This window comes from Balaenoptera physalus (genome assembly GCF_965194825.1).
Source record: "Balaenoptera physalus genome assembly, chromosome: 2".
Lineage (NCBI taxonomy): Eukaryota > Metazoa > Chordata > Mammalia > Artiodactyla > Balaenopteridae > Balaenoptera > Balaenoptera physalus.
Window position 1 is genome coordinate 53,077,618 of NC_138883.1, and position 21,344 is coordinate 53,098,961.

Sequence of the window (21,344 nt, forward strand, 5' to 3'; positions counted from 1 at the left end):
AGAACTAAAGCATAAAAAGTTATCCAGAAAGAATAGGTATTATATTACTTATATTAAAAATTCCTTTTACATTGAGATTATTACCAAATCTATGTTGCCAGGAGTTCCTTGGCATTATTTTAAATATATTTTTAATTGATATATAAATGACATATAACATTTTATTAGTTTCAGGTGTACAGCATAATGATTAGATATTTGTAGATATTGTGAGATGATCACCATAATAAGTCTAGTTAACATCCATCACCACACACAGTTACAATTTTTTAATAAAAAAGTAAGACTATTTCAAAGTAATCATCATTTCAAATGTAAGCACATATGTAAATAATTTTGAAGTAGAAATAGCTATTTTAAATACTCAGTCCTATGTTTCATTGCCTAATATTAGAAAAAAGCACAAAGACTCTTTCTTTGGATACACTATTATAGTCTAGTTAGGCTTGTGCCCACTTTTAAAGAGTGATATTACAGTAGAATTTTCTTTTTTGTATTTGCCTTTTTGACTAAAAGAGCTATATGTTTAATTAAAAAATCAGGAAAACAGTCTAATATAGTGTTCTCTTCTGACTCAACATTTTTTTCTTGTGTGTTCAAGAAAGAACACACAAGCAAGAGAATTTTATTAACTAAAACTTGAGGTAGTGTTGGAGACAGGGAAGCAGTTGCACTGATTCTCCTGAGCAAAGCAATGGAAAGGGTAAAGAATGCTGCTTCCCAGGGAAGCCATACATAATGAAAATGTTATATGTTGGGGACATTTGGTCACAATAAGAAGAATGTAGAGAATAGAGTAGCAGAAGCTAATGTGTACAATATTGATGGAAGAAAGAAAAAGAAGTTTTTATAGTTTGAGGAAATTTAGAAGAGAAACAAGGTTTTGACAAGATGAGCTGCTTAAGATGCAACTCCTCAATTTTTTTTGTTGTTTAGTTTGTTTCTGTAAGTCATTACTTAGTAAAGATTTAGCGAATTCTTTAGACAGATGACTGAATGTGAAATTTAGCGAATTCTTTAGACAGATGACTGAATGTGAAATTTAGCGAATTCTTTAGACAGATGACTGAATGTGAAATCATGACGCTACTGACCCTATGGGTGATTTAATTATGTATGAATTGTATTCATTTATACTGTTTCACCCTCATTAGATTTTTAAACAAAAGATCAAGTCTGAAACTCTGCAAATTCATGAACAGATATAAATTTTTGTCATTTACGAATCTTTAGGAGAAAGCTTCAGAGATTTGCTGTGATGAATGCTCAAAACAGAAGGTGTTCCAGTCAAATCAGTGATTATAATCATAACTCTTGATCACTAGTGTAACAAGTTTAATATTTTACAATTTTATCATACTACTCCACTAAAATATCTCTTACACATACCCATGTGCATGTATGTAAACTAAATAACTACAAGAGACTGTTTTTTTTTTTTTTGGAATGTCTCTTTTTTTGTTAGTAAGACATATTGCTCATACATTTAAAAAAAATGTATAACTATTAGCAACCATTTTTCTCAAGCATATAGCATATAACAACTTAATTGCACCACTTTGCACAAAGTTGACCATTATAACCATTTAAACAACAAGAAAAATATAAATAAGGCAATGAGGAGGGAACAGGAACAAAGGACAGGAAATATATTTTTTCAGCTTTATTTGGGTATCATTGACAAATAAAATTATGATATTTAAGGTGTAACATGATGATTTGATATATGTATACATTGTGAAAAGATTCTCCCCATCGAGAATTAACACATCCATCACTTCAGATATTTGCCTTCTTTGTGTGTGTGTGTATGTGTGTGTGTGAAAACATTTAAGTTGTTCTTTCTTAGGAAATTTCAATTATACAGTACAGCATCATCTACTATAGCCACGATGTTATATATTAGTTCCTCAGACCTTATTCATCTTATAGCTGAAAGTTTGTACCCTTTTACCAACTTCTCCTTATTTCCTCTATCCCCCAGGCCCTGGCAACCACTTTTCTGCTCTGTTTTTATGAGTTTGACCTTTTAAATTATAGATGCAGGTATAGATATAGGTATACTCCATCTATAAGTGATTCCATGCAATATTTGTCTTTCTCTTTCTGACTTATTTCCCTTAGCATAATGCCCTCAAGATCCACCCATGTTGTTGAAAATGGGAGGATTTCCTTTTTTTCTCATGGCTGAATAATACAGCTCATATGTTTTGAATATTAGCCTCTTATCAGATATGTGGTTTGTGAATATTTTCTCCCATTCCACGGATTGCCTTTTCAGTTTGTTGGTGGTATTTTCTGTTTGTTTGGTTTTTTTTTTTAATTGTTTTTTTGCTGTGCAGAAGCTTTTTAGTTTGATGTAATTCCACTTGTTTATTTTTGCTTTTGGTTTCTTTGCTTTTGTGTTAAATCCAAAAATAGCACTGCCAAAACCAGTGTCAAGGAGCTTACCCCCTAAGTTTTCTTCTAAGAGTTTTATGGTTTCAGATCTTACGTTTAAGTCTTTAATCCATTTTGAGTTGATTTTTCTTCTATCAAGTAAAGTTGTGGGACACAAAATCAATATATAAAAATAGTTGTGTTTCTATACACTAACGATGAGCTATCAGAATAAAAAAGAAATTAAGAAAACAATCCAATTTACAATAGCATTAAAAAGAATAAAATACTTGGGAATAAATTTATCCAAGGAGTTGAAAGATCTATATACTGAAAACTATGAGACATTGATGAAAGAAATCAAAGAAGACACAAATAAACAGAAAGATATTTCTTGCTCATGGATCTGAAGAACAAATATTGTTAAAATATCTGTATTGCCCAAAACAATCTACAGATTTAATGAAATCCTGATCAAAATTTCAGTGGCATTTTTTACAGAAATAGGTAAAACAATCCTAAAATTTTATGGAACCAAAAAGACTCCAAATAGCCAAAGCAATCTTGAGAAAGAAGAACAAAGCTGGGGTCATTATGCTTCCTGATTTCAAACTATATTACAAAGCTATAGTAATCGAAAGGATATGGTATTGACATAAAAACAGACACATAGTGTTACCAAACCAAACTGGACTACTCACTGGACTACTCACTCGACTAACACATGTGTCAAAGCCAATCTACTGACACTGGGTTGTGGTGAAGGAAAGTACAGTGTTTACTGCAGAGCACCAAGCAAGAGCGTGGATAGCCAGGGCTCAAGAGACCCGAACTCCCCAATAGCTTTTACGGAAGGGTTTTTAAAGACGTGTGAGGGAGAAGGTTGCTGGGTGCCTGATAAGCTCATGTACAATTCTCTATTGGTTGATGGTGAGGTAACAGGGTGGTATTTTAGGAATCTCAGTTATCAGTTATCTGGCTCCAACCAGTCTGCAGTCTACTTGCTGGTGGTCAGCATGCAGTTAACTTCTTTTACCTGGTGGAGGTTTTAGTATCTTCAAAACAGCTCAAAGATACAGCTCAGGATATTATCTACAGCCCCTGAGGAGGAACTAAAGGTCTTTGACTTTGTTTTATGGATAAACTGTTATTATTTTGTCTTGGTTGACTGCTTTCCTTTGTTTCTGTATTTTCTTTTAAAAAACAATTTTTTCTGATTTAAAATATAACTTCTCTGATTGAATTTGCTCTTTGGAACTTGGGGAAGGCCTAGGAGGGTAAAGTTTTTCTACAAACAAGAGGCAGGGGACTCAGTTTCAGTAGTCCAGTGGAACAGAATAGAGAGTCCAGAAATAAACCCAAGCTAATATGGTCAACTAATCTTTGATAAGGGCACCAAGAATATACAATGGAGAAAGGATAGTCTTTTCAATAATGGTGTTGGGAAAACTGGACAGCCACATGCAAAACAATGAAACTGGGACCTTATACCATACACAAAAATAAACTCAAAATGGAAATATATTTCTGTACTGGTTTAGGATACCTTTATCATCATAGTGAGTAATATTGTTTCTAGATCTATTTATACATATATCAAGAATCGAGTTGAGTGAGTTAGAAGCAAAACATTTTAAGTTCCATTTAGATTCTCTCTATGGATACTGCCTATAATGGAGAGGTGCTAATTAAAACAATCTTATTCATATTAATAGCCTAGAAAAATTCAAATAATTAAATCAATTGTTTTATTATAAACGCCTTGAATTATTTAGAGTTGTTTTATTCTTCACTTTCTTTTACACCTAGGAACAGTATAACTAAGTAATAAATAGTATCTAATAATCATACAAAGCAAAGCTTCTATAAACAGATTAAGAGTACTGAGAATACTATCATTTTTGTTATGAGGAAGAAATTGCAATGGTTCTGTACATTATCCATCATGTGCCTAACTTGAACAATACAAATGTACCAATATTTTCAGTCACATAGCAATAATTCTACACTGTAACTCCAAAATTCTGTCCTGTTGAGAATAGTATTAGAGATATAAAGTAACAATTATTAACAATCTCAAAATGTTTGTGGAGAGAGGTGAATACTAATTTTGTAAAGTGTATCACCAGATCTTTGGGGTTGCTTTCCTGCTAATTATTTACAAATGCTATAGACTATTTTATTTTTAAACTACATTTCCCAATATTGCCAGTTTCCAAGTTAGGCTAACATTATGTTAGGGACTAATTTACAATTTGCTTTTGGCGCTACTTCCTCAATCTGTTGTGTTGGAAAGAACATGGACTTTGAAGTCATGTTGTTTTAGGTCTGAAGTCTGTCACCTGGGCTGTGTGGGATGCTTGAGAATGTAACTTCTCAGATTTAGTTTCTTTATGTGTAAAATGGAGATACACACTTTACAAGGTTGTTGTAAGAATTGAATGAGGTAATAAGTATGTGAAATGTGCTAGCACAGTCATACAGAGTATATTAATCCTAAAAATGTTAGCTATTTCAGTCCCCATCTCTTCTAGATACATTAGCCAGACCCTACAAACTTCTCAGTATCTTTTTCCAAGTCCATCCTTTTTCGTATCTTTCCCTATTGAATAAATTAGGCTTATTTTAAGACTTGATTAGCAATTATATTGTTCTTTCTGACACCAAATAAGTGGTGTGTCTTCTAACACCAGTTCTCTGATTCTCTGACATCATCTGGATGTCCAAAATTCAATTCACTTCTGACACTAACTGCCTGGCATTAGTGCAGATCCTACAAGTTAAAGGGCTCAGTGCCACGAGACCGCCTCCACTTCAGACACCAGTCACAATTCCCAGTTGCCATCCATACTTCTAACAAACCAACTATAAATTCGGGGGTTCCCATGACTTGGTAGTTCCTCCCCTACCAAGTTTGGTAATTTGCTAAAATGACTCATAGAACTTAGGAAAACACTTTTCCTTGAGTTTACCAGTTTATTATAAAGGATACAACTCAGAAACAGTGAAATAAAAGAGATGCATAGGGCAAGGTATGGGGTGGAGGAGGGATGCCGTGTCAAGATTTCATACCTTCCTCAAGTGCACCACCCTCCCAGCACTTCAGTGTGTTCACCAACCTGGAAGCTCCCCAAACCCCATCACTGAGGTGTTTTTATGGGGGTTTCATTACATAGGCAAAATTGATTAAATCACTGGCATTGGCGTTTGAACTCAGTTTTTAACCTCCAGCCTCTCTCTCCTCCCTGAAAGTCAGGGGTGGGACTAAAAGTTCCAGTCTTCCAACCATGGCTTGGTCTCTCTGGAGACCAGCCCATATCCTGAAGCTATCTAGGGGCCAACAAAGATTCACCTTATTAGCATAAATTCAGGTATGGTTGAAAAGGGCTTGTTATAAATAAGAAAAGGTGCTTCTTTCACTCAGGAAATTCCAAGAGTTTTAGGAGATCTGTTCCAGGAATGAGAAACACAGATCATATATATATAACATATAATTTATATATATGTGTGTATTTCCTATCATACTACAGCAATTAATTAATTATTGCCTTCTAAGAATTCATATATCGTTTGTATTAAATTGTGCATACTCACATCTGTTAAGATGTTATCTTTACTGATACTGTAAATTATATGTTAATAGGAGCCTTTTTATTCATTTTTGTTTAATCTCTTAATATATCATCGTGTACCCAACATTATCTAAGAATTTTCTAAGTATTTATGTACTTGATTGATACTAATAAAATAGGGATATTTTGAACCTATATCTGTATGGTAACAAAATGCTTCAAGATATCACATGGTCAAATCTAAATGGCTAACATCTTGAAGATAAATTAGCCTAGGTTCAAATATGTTTAGTGTCCCTCGATGGCCATAAACAGGTTACTCTCAGTCATCTCCTTGAAGTTCAGTTTCCTTACCACTGAGATAGATATAATTATAAGACCATGAAAAGATTTGAGAGAAAGACACACACACAGAAACAGAGGAATAGAGGTTGTCATACACTAAAGGTGTAATAATTTCACTATTTTTGTTGGAAAAAGGAAGGATTTAATTTGCTGACTTAACACTCCAACTCCTCGATTTTCTCATCTCAGTTCTAGACTTTTTTATTTTTAAGGGCACAATTTTCCTAGATCTCCTTAAACAAAAAAACAGCAAAGAGCAGACAGGTGTTATATTAGGCAGGCATTTGACTTGAGAAGAAATGACCGTATTGTGTGCATGTTTATCAGTCCCCTCTAAGGATTCAGTAATTAAGATCATTCTTACCCTGAAGTTCTCCAAGCAGGTGAGCATTCTCCTCTTAAACTGTAAATAATTTTTCATCTATAGTCTCACACTCCCTTAAAGACTTTAAAATGGGTTTTATTAATAATCTTTAAGATAGCTTTGGAAGGTTTTTACTTATTCAAATGTATTTTTTTTAAATCAAAGGCATTGATTTGCTCACAGTCCTGGTTCTCATTAGAATCTGGCTATTGTTTTTAAGAAATAGAGGCAAATTTTTATTCATACACAATGTTAAAAGAATTCATGAACTTGTCTCTGATCCCCTTATTGAGAAACAAACATTAATCACATTTCCCTATAGTCTGGTGTTTTCATTCATTACTCTTTCCAGATAAGTTAGACATTTGTATGTGAATTTAAACATTAGAACCATTCCCCATTTGTAACACTTGGAACCAGTAGGTGCAAGAACAGAAAATGCTAAAATCTTAATTAATTTTGTGCACTTTTTACTTAATTCCTATCAAAATCCTTAATAACTTTAAAAGATTACATGTTTGCCTCCAGATAGCTAATCTACAGGCACTCATCATGTATATTAATACATGGATAATACAGAAATTCATTTACATGAAGTACATTGCTATATAAACTGCAATTTGAATCTGGTTTGAAATCCATCGTTAGCAACATTTTTCTTTAACATAGCAATTTTGTTGCAGTACTTTTATGCTTTCCACAAAACATGTTTCCCATTTTGACTTATGAAAGTTTGTGAATTCTAAATACTGGTGTGAATAGGCCAACATCGACTTCAATTGATAACTTTAATAGGGCAAAATTTTCAAAATCCTCTGAGGAAGAGAGCAAAATCATGAAACATTGGTAATATTTGTAATTGGAAAGAATGAAGCATAGGTTGTTGTTAAGAGTGTACATTCTGAATCAGATTACCTTGTTTGAATCCTTATTCTGCTACTTTTTAGCTGTTTGGCTTTCCTTAACTGCTTTGTGCCTCAGTGTCTTCCATAAAATGACTTATTTTATAAAAAGATAAACTGTGTGAAGATTTTAACACAATACCTAGCACTTAGTAAATATTCAGTATCGACAAATATAATTATTATTTTTATTACCATCATCCTTCAGTATATTTGTAGGGAGATATTTTGACAAACTTTTCAACCAGAGATTTTTAACGTAAGTGAATCCATTCAGGATAATGTAATGATGTATTTTTAGAATCATTTTATTTAATTGAACAAAACTCTGGCACCTATTTATTTCTCCTAAGCAGTCCTACTTTTAAGCATTTCATATCTAAGTGGACTTTTTTCTCACGATATTTTATTTAATTTAGTTTCTTAAGATTATTTCATAATAGAATGTACTGAATAACTCTTACACCATGAAAAACTGGTTCTGTTAGAATAGTGAACTTTAACTTTTTTGACACCTGAAGCTTTCTTTCATCATATTCAAAGACTTCATACTACACCATTTAATCATAACTGCACAGGTTATCCTCACTGGATATTCCAAAGAATGAGATGCTGAGCTCATTAATAGCCAGTGAGCTTAAAGTAAACCCTATTATCACAGAAGTTTTCCATAGGCAAACCTGATTAACTATAATGAATATTCTCAGTTTTACATTCTCTAGCTTTTTTGTGGTTAAGGAACCACCTTGGAATCCAAGTAGTTTGGGCAGTATTTTAAATTGCAGTAACGATTACCTTCATTTAGGAATGCTTTCCAATTCAGACTCTATTGAATGTATGAAAACACACTGTGCTTGAAAAGTTTTAACCCAGCACTGTCAGATGTCTTTACAGGGCTAAATCTTCTAGGTTTGGATGAATGACACATTCATATATAATGAGGGTCTAAAAAATCCATTACTTGAAATAACCTAATAGGTGATACACATTCAAAGACTTCTCATAGAAAATCATTCATAGAAAAAGTAAGTATGTATTTTAAGATATATCCCTGTTAGGTATAATTAATTACATTTATATTCTTTGCCATTTAAAAAGAAATTAATAAGAAGGGAGATAAGTAGTTGCAAATACTTTGTTTTGCTAGACAAATGCAAATATAATTTGAAAGTAATTGTATATTCTCTTAATTTATTTTCATTTGACTCTAGTATCATTCATCTCTACTCCACTTTAGCATTTTATTTCAATGGCCATATCTCTGATCTTGTAATCACACTAAATTTCTCTATCACTGAAATATTAAATTGCGACAAAATTCTATTTATTGACTACAAGGTTTTTGCTTCCTGACTCCATTGTTTTCAGAGTATTTGCTTTTCAAGTTTTCCAGTTGTCCTAGTAATCCAACCCATTGATTATCTTCCCCCATTAGTTTCCTTCTGAGCTAATTCCTCTCCAGAGCCAGTTTGGATCCCATGGTCCGTTGCTAACACTGTGTCTCCTTAACTGCCGTGTCTCCTCAACTGCCCTGTCCCCTTGTCCTTATGCCTCACTCTGCTGAGTCTTCACACAAAATATCAAACTGCTGGATTTTCAAGGCTAAAAGGCATCTGTGTTAAGTTATCTGTTACTGTGTTAAAAACTGCTGTATATTACCTAGGAGCTCAAAAAATATCACATCTTACTAAATCTAGTTATCTAATCTCTAGTGAGTCAGTAACTTGAAGAAGCTATTCTTTTGCTTCATATGGATTGTGGTATCATCTGGATCACTTGGTGGTACTTTGTGGGTGGCTGGTCTGGTCTGGAAGGTCCAAGATAGCTTCGCATGCCTGAAACCTTGGTAGGGATGGCTGGAAGGCTGGGCTTAACTCTGCCCTCTCCTTTATGTAATTGCAGGGCCCCTTCACCTCATCTCTTTAGCAAAGTAGTTGGACTTATTACATGGGTCAGGACTCTCAGAGTGAGTATTTCAAAAGATAGGAAGTGAAATTCCTTGTCTTCTGTGGCCTGGGCCCAGAAATCAGCACAGCAACACTTCTGCTATATGCTATTGGTCAAAGTAATCACAGAGCCCATCCCTATTTATCAAAGTGAACATAGAATCCAGGTCTTGATGCGGAGAATATTGAAAATACTATGGACATCTTTACTCTTTTACATCATTCATTCATTCATTTCAGCATTCATTTATTCAATCAATAATGATTTGTCACTAACTATAATACTAGGTACTTGATGGATACAGAGGGTGATGCAATGACTAGGAAGTTGTAAGTTTCTTTATAATGGAGCTTACACAGGAGACAAATACAATGGTAACTAACATTATATTATTAACAGTAGGAGAGATACTTCACTTACTGGTAGTCAAGAGTGGGCTTTCTGAAGTTAAAATCTAAAAGATGAGAATCACAGAGCCGTGGATAAAGTAAAGGAAAGACAAAACAAAATCAGAGGTCCATTGTCCAGAAAGGGTTTATCATGCAGAAGCAGGAAGAAAACCTATGTTTCTGAAACATAATATTCAAGATGAGAATAGTTGGGTATACGACCAGAGCCAAAACTTTCAGGACCTTGTAGGCCAGGTTAACAAGCAGGGGTGAGTCAATAAAGTGTTCTAAACAGGACAATAAAAGAGCTGATTCTCTGGTAAAAGAACATCTGGCCAGTCTCAGAAGGTTGAGAGAAGGTCAAAAGAGGAAGCATGTTGGCCTGCTAGAAGGCTATCACAGGACGTTTGTAGTAGTCCATGTGAGAGGTAATAGTGGTGATAGTGGAGACTGAGAGAAATGTATAAACTCCCAATATATTTTGAAGGTAGAATCAATAGAAATAACCATCTTTTCTAATCACAGACAATATTGTTGAACAAATAGTTGTCATTACTGATCTCTACTATTTAACCATCCTTTCATATGCCAAAAATCTGTAACCCAGGTTATAAATACTTCACAGAAAATGCTTTCACTGTAATCATTAATAATATTAAACTTGTCAAAAACAGTAGATATTTTAAGTATTAACTTCTGCCTTGCTAACATTTGGCACATTGTATTACTTCCTGTTCTTTGAAGCATACAACTCCTTTAATTTTTGTAACACAACTTTCTGGATCCACATATCTCTCTGCTAATTTATGTTTATTTTCCTTTAGGAGCTTTTATTTTCCTCCAACCCTGTAAGTGATTATATATTCAAGAGTAAATTCAAATTTGACATTTTATATGGCTTTGTTTATACTTTCTCTGAGATAGCTCAACAGAACTGTAGCCTGCAGTCAGCCTTCCGTTCTGAGCTTTAGATCCATATTTCTGCTTGGCAATCAGAGACATGCATTTCTGGGCATAAAATAGATAAAATATTCCACAAAACCCTTTCAATGCAAACAACTGAAAATGCGGGAAAATATTCTTAAAATATTATAAAAGCATTAACGTATTTATTTAAAAATTCCAGGCCAAATTTATAGAAAAATAGTACAGTGAGCCTACTTTTGCCCTTGGGGGCATTTGCTGACATGGGCAAATTTGAGCTTCAGTTTTTGATGGCATCTCTGGGCAAGGGATGCAGAACTCCAAACCCGTGGTGTTCCCTGGGAAGGTGTCTACCAATAGAAGTTGGAACTCAAAGGACTGTACCCACAGGGTAAGAGTAGAGCAGAAGTAAACCCAGTCTACACATTCCTACTCTCAAGGGAGTGCAAAGAGCCTTGCCTTTGACGTGAGAAGGGTGGAGGTGACATAGGAACCATTCTTGAAGTTATAATCACAAACCAGCTCTTATATGGATTTTTAACTCAAATTCATGTCACCCAGATGATTAAAATAAAACCTCAAGCAAGGAACTTGGATTAATGTGATCCTAGACATTGATGCCAAGAGTTGCCTATGGACACAAATCTCTAGAGGAGGAAGCCATCATCTGAGGCATGAAGTATCCTCATAAATATTTTTTAAAGGACAATGAGTAGCACAGAGTTAAAATTAACCAAGAATACACAGGAACAAGGTACCCTGAGAGAAAACCAACAGAAAAGCCCTCTCAACACTATAATTGGAAATATCAGACGGTATAAAACAATTACTTTGTTTAAAGACAAGTGTCTTTAACCTTTGCAGGTTAAAGACACTTTGCAGGTAATGGGAAAGTATTAAAACGGTGGTATAAAAGGTAAACCAAAGAACTACACAGAGCATTTATAAATGAAAACTACATTATTGTAAATAACACAATGCAGATTAAGCAGAGCTAAAGAAAGAATTAATGAACTGAATTAGCTCAGAGAATTTATTCATGCAAAAACCTCAAGAAATGGAAAAGTTGGAAGAGAGGTTAAAAGACATGGAAAAGGGAATAAAAAGGATTCTCAATTGAGAATAGAAAGAGAACAATACAGGTTTATTTGAAGAGCTAATGATGAGAATTTTCCAAAAATTTCCTAAATGACGGACACCAAACTTAAATCAAGAGATTTAAGAAGCCCAGCAAATACCAAACTATAAGTAAAAAGAAATCTATACCTAGAAACATTATATTGAAGCTGTAGAACATCAAAGCAAAAAGATTTTGAAAGTAGCTGGAGGAAAAAAAAGTGTTCACTTCAAAGTATGAGACTTTGAGCTTACTTTTCTACAGCAATAATGGCCATCTGAAGACAATGGAATTATATCCTGTTGTGCTGAAAGAAAATAACTGCTAACCTATAATTCTATGTACAAGGAAAATATCTTTTAAGAATGAGGTTAAAAGCCCAGAGATAAACCCATGCACATATGGTCACCTTGTCTTTGATAAAGGAGGCAAGAATATACAGTGGAGAAAATACAGCCTCTTCAATAAGTGGTGCTGGGAAAACTGCACAGCTACATGTAAAAGAATGAAATTAGAACACTCCCTAACACCATACACAAAAATAAACTCAAAATGGATTACAGACCTAAATATAAGGCCAGACACTATAGAACTGTTAGAGGAAAACATAGGCAGAACACTCTATGACATAAATCACAGCAAGAGCCTTTTTGACCCACCTCCTAGAGAAATGGAAATAAAAACAAAAATAAACAAATGGGACCTAATGAAACTTCAAAGCTTTTGCACAGCAAAGGAAACCATAAACAAGACGAAAAGACAACCCTCAGAATGGGAGAAAATATGTGCAAATGAAGCAACTGACAAAGATTTAATCTCCAAAATTTACAAGCAGCTCATGCAGCTCAATATCAAAAAAACAAACAACCCAATCCAAAAATGGGCAGAAGACCTAAATAGACATTTCTCCAAAGAAGATATACAGATTGCCAACAAACACATGAAAGAATGCTCAACATCATTATTCATTAGAGAAATGCAAATCAAAACTACAATGAGATATCATCTCACACCGGTCAGAATGGCCATCATCAAAAAATTTACAAACAATAAATGCTGGAGAGGGTATGGAGAAAAGGGAACCCTCTTGCACTGTTGGTGGGAATGTAAATTGATACAGCCACTATGGAGAGCAGTATGGAGGTTCCTTAAAAAACTAAAAACAGAACTACCATACGGCCCAGCAGTCCCACTATTGGGCATATACCCTGACAAAACCATAATTCAAAAACAGTCATGTACCACAATGTTCATTGCAGTTCTACTTACAATAGCCAGGACACGGAAGCAACCGAAGTGTCCATCAACAGATGAATGGATAAAGAAGATGTGGCACATACATACAATGGAATATTACCCAGCCATAAAAAAAAAGAAATTGAGTTATTTGTAGTGAGGTGGATGGACCGAGAGTCTGTCATACAGGGTGAAGTCAGTCAGAAAGGGAAAAAGAAATACCATATGCTAACTCATATATATGGAATCTTAAAAAAAAAAAAAAAAAATGGTCATGAAGAACCTAGGGGCAAGACGGCAATAAAGACACAGACCTACTAGAGAATGGACTTGAGGATACGGGGAGGGGGAAGGGGAAGCTGGGACAAAGTGAGAGAGTGGCATGAACATATATACACTACCAAACGTAAAATAGATAGCTCCTGGGAAGCAGCCACATAGCACAGGGAGATCAGCTCGGTGCTTTGTGACCACCTAGAGGGGTGGGATAGGAGGGTGGGAGGGAGGGAGACACAAGAGGGAAGAGATATGGGAACGTATGTATATGTATATAACTGATTCACTTTGTTATAAAGCAGACACTAACACACCATTGTAAAGCAATTATACTCCAATAAAGATGTTAAAAAAAAAAATAATGAGGTAAAATATATATTTTTTGAAATTCAACATCAGAAAGTCTACTAAAGATAATTCAATATGATATATTTCAGGCGAAAGGAAAGTGATCACAGATTTGGAAGGTCTGTGATGAAAGAAGGAATTAAGGGCAAATAAGCTAACATATATCTGGGTAATTTAAAAAATGTGCAAGTATAAAGTATGATAATGTCCAATAAATTTTAAAAAAACGAGGGAATTAAAGTTCATGACTCAGTAACATATGTCAGAACAGGAATAAAAGGAACAAAGTGTTCTAAGATTCTTATTTTGTCTAAAAGGATGGTAAAGGTATTAATTGATGTTTTTGGATAACTTAAGTATGCATGTTGCATGCTTTAAGACAATCAATAAAATAATAGAAACAGAGCAGTTAAGTTCCCAACTAGTAGCAGGAAAATGGTTAGAATAATGATATAATCCATTAATACAAAGAAAACAAAGAAAGAAAGAACACAAAACAAACAGAAAGAATAAAACAACAGGAAACACTTGTACCCAAATATATCAGTATATTAAACTGAAATGAATAAAGTGCTAAGTACTCTGTGTAAAAGAAAAAGATTGTCTGACTTTTTTGAAAAAATAGAATATAACAACGTGCTGTTTAAAAGAGATACTAGTAAAATGTAAGGTTACTGAAAGTATAAAAGGATGGAAAAGACATAACATGTAAATATTAACTAAATGAAAGCCAAGGTAACTATATTAATATGAGACAAAATAGAGTTTTAAATAATAAAACATTAATAGAGATAAAGGAGATATTTCACAAAGATAAAAGTTTCAGATCATCAATAACATAAAGCTGATTTAAATTTGTATGTAATGAATAGCATTGCCTCAAGATACGTAAAGCAAAAAGGAGACAGAACTACAAGAAGAAAATTTTTAAAAGCTACTACCCTTTTAGAAGAGTACAACACTTTCTTCTAAGTTAATCCAAGTAGAATAAATGCGGCAAAAAAAAAACCCTAACAACTATATAAATGATATGGACAACACAGTTATCAGACTTTACCCAATAGATCCACATCACATCCCCAAACTGCAGACTACTCCTTCTTTGCAAGCACAAACAGGATAAAAATCGATCATATTCTGGGAGATAAAACAAGTTTTAACAAATTTCAGATGATTGAATATATATGAACTGTTTTCTCTGAATATGATTCAGTTAAGCACAAAATCAAAACAAAGAGAAAATAAAACATAACCGTATGTTTGGAAATAAAGAAGCGCTTGGGTACACAAATTCAACATGTCCACCAAACTCCAAACTACCCCTCCTTTCTTCCCTGTCTTCATCACTCATCCCCCTCTTGTCTAAGGCATCATTTATGGTCCCATGACACTGCCTTAGTTCAGGCCTTCTCTTTGAGTTTCCTCTCTTTGAGGTTCATGCTCCTCCTATCTGCCACACTATGCCTTCTAAAAGATTGGTTTAATCATATAAAGCCTTTATTTAAAAATTTTTAAAAGACCCTCAGTACCAACAGGATAAAATTCAAACTCCATAACATGACATTCAAGGATCCTTGATAGAGCCTCTGCTTTTCTTTTCATCTTTATTTCTTCCCAAGCCTTCATGCACCTTTTATGCATCAGTTATGCTATTTACTTATACTTCCCTAAACACCCTGTTCTCCCTGTCTCCTCCTTACCTTTGCACCTACTTACCCCTCTACCGGGAATGTCCTCTCTTACTATTCACCCACCTGACCATTTCCTATATATCCTGGGATATACAGTTCAAGTATCACATTCCTTGCCTGGTCAATCCTCATAGTGTTATTCACTTCTTCACTTTCTACCCTAGAATTGTTTTTTGTACTTCAGTTTTTTAAATTAGTTATTTAAATGTCTGCCTATTGTGTTAGACCATAAACTACATGCAGATAGGATTTTTTTCTTGTTCATTTCTTTTTCTATTCTTAGCACTTATATAAGGAGGGCTCAAAAATTGAATTTATGAATAAAATTAAAATTCTTATGTAGCTTAAACATATTTGTTGAAAGAAGCAAGAAGGATCAGTCAATATGTTGGCTATGAGAAAGGAGAGCAATATTATAAAAAGTAGATGGAATGACATGTAAAGAATATCAGATGGCACATTTGGTGTGGTAGTCCTAAAACCTTTTAGCATCCTGAAGGAAGGGCTTCCAGGTAGAGTTGTACAGCTTTTATACTGCACAACTCAAGAGGGTGCCATACACATCTAGTCAAGGATGGGATATTGTTGCCCAGAGCAATCCTGAGTGCAAAAAATCCTGAGTGGTCCCACACAATTTCCTTGATCAAATGAACCATGTCATTAGAGCCCAGGAAATAATTGTTATTTATTATGACAATTGGGAGTCATCATTAAGAAAAGGCCTGCATTTTGCATACCCTAATGAGAGAAATGTGTAACACCTTTTGGAAATCTTGCCATCAAAAACAAAAAGGTTAGGTACCTAACGTAGCAAGTTTTGATTGTATGGGAAAAACCGTCACAATTAAGCCAAATAAATGAGTCATTGCAGTGGGTTGAAATCCATATCCACCTGTGGTGTAATTTGCAAAGTTTGCTTAAGGTTTACGCATGAATATTATGACTTGCAGTCAAATTCTTTCTGACCAAATAATTTAGAAAATAAATTTATATACTTGTGTTACCCATTTTATTAAATAATTGGTATCCAGAAGCCCAAGGACTGAGCCTCATATGGGATAATTAGAATTCACTGACTTGAACCAATGGCTTCATCTGCTTCAGAATTTCATGTTAGTGTGGATACTCTGCTTTTATACCCAGAACATCATTTGCTTGCTAACAGTATAAACCAAACATACTTATGACATTTTTTTCTGGGAAGCAACTAGAAAGAAAAAATAAACTCTGCTTAGTTTCACCTGCAAATGCTTTTTTAAAGCTATGAGTCTTATTCATTGCCCACACTCAGGAATCACATTTCCCTACCCAAGCTGAAATTCCCAGGCCTAAATATGTTCTCCACCCACCTCTTAATATTCCTTCCCTGTTGCTAGATGTATTCTTGAAAATAGCTTCTCACAGTAAGAGTAGCCACTGGCTTATTGCAAACCACATATTTTATCTGTTTTAATATCTCTTTTCTACAGATCCTCCTGCTGTGGAACCAGCATTTCTGGAAATCCGGCAAGGACAAGACCGCAGTGTCACTATGAGCTGCAGGGTCCTGAGAGCCTATCCAATACGGGTGCTGACCTATGAGTGGCGCTTGGGAAACAAATTATTACGGATGGGTCAATTTGACTCTCAAGAATACACAGAGTACCCGGTGAAGAGTCTTTCCAACGAAAACTATGGGGTTTATAATTGTAGCATCATAAATGAAGCTGGAGCAGGGAGATGCAGCTTTCTTGTTACAGGTAAGATGCTGAATATTTTGCTTTTTTTTTTTTTTTTTAGATCATGGGAGCTTAGGCTTATGTCAGTATAAGAATGAAAGCATTTTGCAGATCCATGGAGCATACCATGAACAGCTTGACTGTTCATATTTAGAGCTTCTACTCATTTATTTTCAAGGCAAGTCTATTTTAGTAGTTAAGATAGTTTATGTGCCTATAAAATTAGAAGTTTATGTGAATTCAAATAGAGTTGGTGACGAGGTTGTTTATGTTGAGTGTTTCAGTAATAAAGTGACAACTCTTAACTAACTTTATTTAGATCAAATTGCAACTATTAATACATGTTTTCTTTTGCAAGTTTAAAATCCCTTGCAATCCAATACCTGCTCTTGTTTTAATGGTAGAGAGTGCTTTCTTTCTTCTTGTTGTTTATTTATTTATTACCTCTTAATGTATGGTGAATCTTCATTTTGTCCCTGGCTTACCATAGGACCACAGATATTCAAAGGGAAATCAATATAGTTGTATCTGGTATACAATGAATTAGAGAGAATTATCATTTTTGATATCATTATCTTTTAATGTATTTAAGGAAATATTAAATCTGTATTAAATCATACATGTTTATTTAAATTATTTTGGTAATCTAAAGTAAATTTGTGTAACTTTTGAGCTAGGGTTTAGGCATACATTAAAAGGATATACTCCTTTTCATTATTATTTTGTTCTAGATTAGTTGAAACGGTTATAGTGTTTATGCTACTAAAAGAAGAAACTGGACATTGTATGTTATCTGGAAAGCAATCATAAAAATCATGATTAAAATGTTTCAGAATTAATTAAATCTTGTTCATTGGTAATATAATTTCTTATTAATAAGTTCTTACTCATAAGAGAACTCTCTAATATGGATTGCCTTGAGACATTTTTACTTCCTGAAATGGGATATTAGGTGGATAAAATACAATTGACTAACCAAAGAATATGAAGACATCCTCTCTGCTGGATCTTGCCACCTCTTGGTTTTGCAATCTCTTTTATTAACATTCAGTTGAACCTAAGGTTTTTCTACTTTGATACTTAAAGTGAACTATTAAAACGAAATAAAAAATCCCTAGGACAATTACTTACATGGTGATCTAATTTTTCTTCCTAGGAATATTTACAAGGGTAAGAGAATGTAATCTATTACTCTATGGGGTAATTTAAATGGCATGATATACTTTCATTCCTTATTTATATGTTATTATCCCAAACAATAAGAATCCTTCAAAGGCAATTGTTTTTCACATATTGGTACAAATGGAGCAGTTTACTTTCTTTCATTAACCCTCCAAAATAAAAATACTCCATAAAATTAACGAAACCCCTTTCTTCAATCCTTTTGGCTTTATACACATTCTGATTTTCTCTGGTGACACTGTTTTCTAACTTTGACTGGTTTAGACAATGCTGCCTCTGCAAGATTTTCATTTGTTCTCTATTATATGATCCAAATCCTATTTTTTGAGCTAGAAGACAAGCTGAGACCAGAATAAACACTAGCTCCATTCTCCCATTCCAGATCCATGGGGTGCAGTAAGTAGATTTCAGTAGTTGAAGAAAGGAATAAACCTGTTGTGGATTGCCCCATAGAGGGAGAGGAAACAGCCCCGTGTATTAATTTGTTTCTAGTGTGCATTTTTCAATCTCCAAGTCAACCTCATTGTTTCAAGATCTCCACATAAAATCTAATAAAGTTTTGAAGAAGAGAAAAAGAAATGATTGAATTCCAAATACAGTATAATTCAGGAAAATATATAAAGAAATCAATGATTCCATAGAATCAGACATCTGGAAGAAACTTTGAAAGGCTATTTACTTTTCTACTAAAACATACCAGAATTAGTAGTAATCCTTATCAATTTCCCATAATTCAAAACTCTTTGAAGCTATGCAGAAGAGAACTAGAGAATATAATATATGCAAGGATTCATATATTTATTATGCATATGTTCTTTACCCACAAAACAGATCTTTGAAGACAATTCTTTGAAGACAATTCTTTTTCCTTGAGGCCCAAATTAACTAAGAAACATTTAAATTTTCATAGTTATAACTATTGTACCAAATTTAAGAATTTAAACTCTTCCACTTGCTTGTCCTAAATGTCCTGAAAGTGGACTTGATCTGACTGCACATCAAAACGTACAGAATTGAACTGAAAGGCAATGGCAGCCCTCATGTCTATATGTATCCTAGCTCCCGGGAAAGCTCAAAAGTTCGGACGTGTTTTCTTCATTTATATCATGAGTATGCAATGTGTGTGGGTGTTTGGGGGTAGGAGAGTGGGGTTGTGTTTACCAAGAAGTCAGAGGGGTTGTGAGAATATTTTCCTGGAAAGGAAAAGAAGATAGTAAGCAAAGGTATTTTGGGAAGAGTGACCAACCTAGCTTGTTGTGCACTGTCCATATTAGAGAATATTAGCTATAATACTACAAAATACTGTGTACTTTCATTTATTTTATTTACTAGTATTGTTATAGTGAAGTTAAGCCTAGTTTTTTTGTGTTTTAAGCCTTTGTGAACTATGGCAGGAACCCAAGCACCATTTATCATATTTTTCTGTGGGAGAATTTTTACAAGTTCTATAAATAAATGTGACATATTAATTTATTATAATAAGTCCACTTGTAAATGTGCAATTCCAAGTATATATGTATAAATACATAGACATAAGTATTTCTATATTAATAAATAGTTCTGTACTGTTTAGCAGATCACTCAGCTGGAGCATGGATTTCACTTTATCACAGGTTCAAATGCTCCAAATTAACATTTGGAAAAAATGTTTTTAAAGACTTCAAAACGTCTAGGCACATTCATTACATTACAGATACGAGTGAATAACATGCTAGGTTAGATCCTAGCACACAGCTTGATCCAGAAAAGAAAACCAGTAAATCTGGGATGATGGAATAGATAGAGGGATGGCCAAGAGTGAATGATTAAATGGAAGGAATCTTACTGAAAATTATAATTTAATGGGAAAAGAATGAGGGTGAAAGAGTAGTTCAAGTTGAAAATACGTAGTGGGCTGAATAGTGTCCCCCAAGAAGGTAGATCCATGTCCTAATCCCCAAACCCTGTGAATATCACTTTATGTGGCAATACATGATTAAGTTAAGGATTTTGAGAGAAGGAGCTTATCCTGGATCATGTGAGGTTAGTGAAAGATTTAATGTCCTTAGTTGCATGATAGAGGGCCCTAGCATTTTGCTGGTTTTGGGCTGAAGGTCACTCTCATGTCTTAGAATATTTCTGCAGGTCCTAGAGATCACCTGTAATTCCTTGTCACATGTGCTTTTCCAACGTGGCTTCTTAATTCATCAAGCCATGAGGAAGAATCTCTAGCTCTAGTCTGTTAAGATGGAATCTTATATAACATAACCTAATTACTGAAGGAACATCTCATCACAGTTTTTTCCCACCCTCCATGGGAGAGAATTATACACAAAGACATTAATAACAGAGGTAGAAATCACTGGAGTCACCTTAGGTTCAGTCTGCCACATGTATCAACATTACCTGCTGCTAGGAGTACTTTTAAATACAACCTACATATGAAACTGTTTTATCTATGGCAATAGTTAAAGAAATTTCTCATAGTTTAATCCCTTTCAATAAACATGGCAAATAGGGTTTTACAAACAAAAATTTGCCTGTGACGGTTGCTTTCACCTCTAATTTGGAAGCATTTGTACTGGGATTGTGCATCCTCTACTTTTCTTTTGATATATTACAATATTCAGATGGACATTTTGGAACTACTCTTTTCTCCATATTCAGCACCAGCAGGTCAGACACATAACCAAAATTAGACAGATCCTAGAGAACAAATAAAGCAAGAGTGAGACATTTTTATGAAAGGGAGCACATGCTATCACCCAGTGAATGTAAAAAAATTCAGGTGACTGAGAACTGTGATATGCCTAAGACAGGCTGTTGGATTACTCTAGCATTACTTAGTTCTAAAGAATGAAAAGGATGAAATAACAACCAAGTCAAATTTGACTCCAAATCAAAATGTTTTATTCTTGTTTTCTACAGTCAGATTGAGTTATGTAGTAACCAGATAGAAAATGTATTTTATTCTC

The 21,344-nt window shown here is 34.2% G+C and overlaps 1 protein-coding gene across 4 annotated transcripts in view; it reads left to right on the forward strand.

The window, feature by feature from the left end:
- The window catches only part of MDGA2 (MAM domain containing glycosylphosphatidylinositol anchor 2), an 809,247-nt gene that overhangs the window by 672,890 nt on the left and 115,013 nt on the right, over window positions 1-21,344 (forward strand). For all 4 annotated transcript variants that reach the window (XR_014261129.1, XM_082452081.1, XM_082452083.1 and 1 more), the window contains one exon: window positions 16,960-17,229. Coding sequence is in view for 3 of the 4 variants with exons in the window: in XM_082452081.1 (XP_082308207.1) it covers window positions 16,960-17,229 (270 nt within the window). In the remaining variant the exon portion in view is untranslated. The remainder of the gene's footprint in view (window positions 1-16,959; window positions 17,230-21,344) is intronic.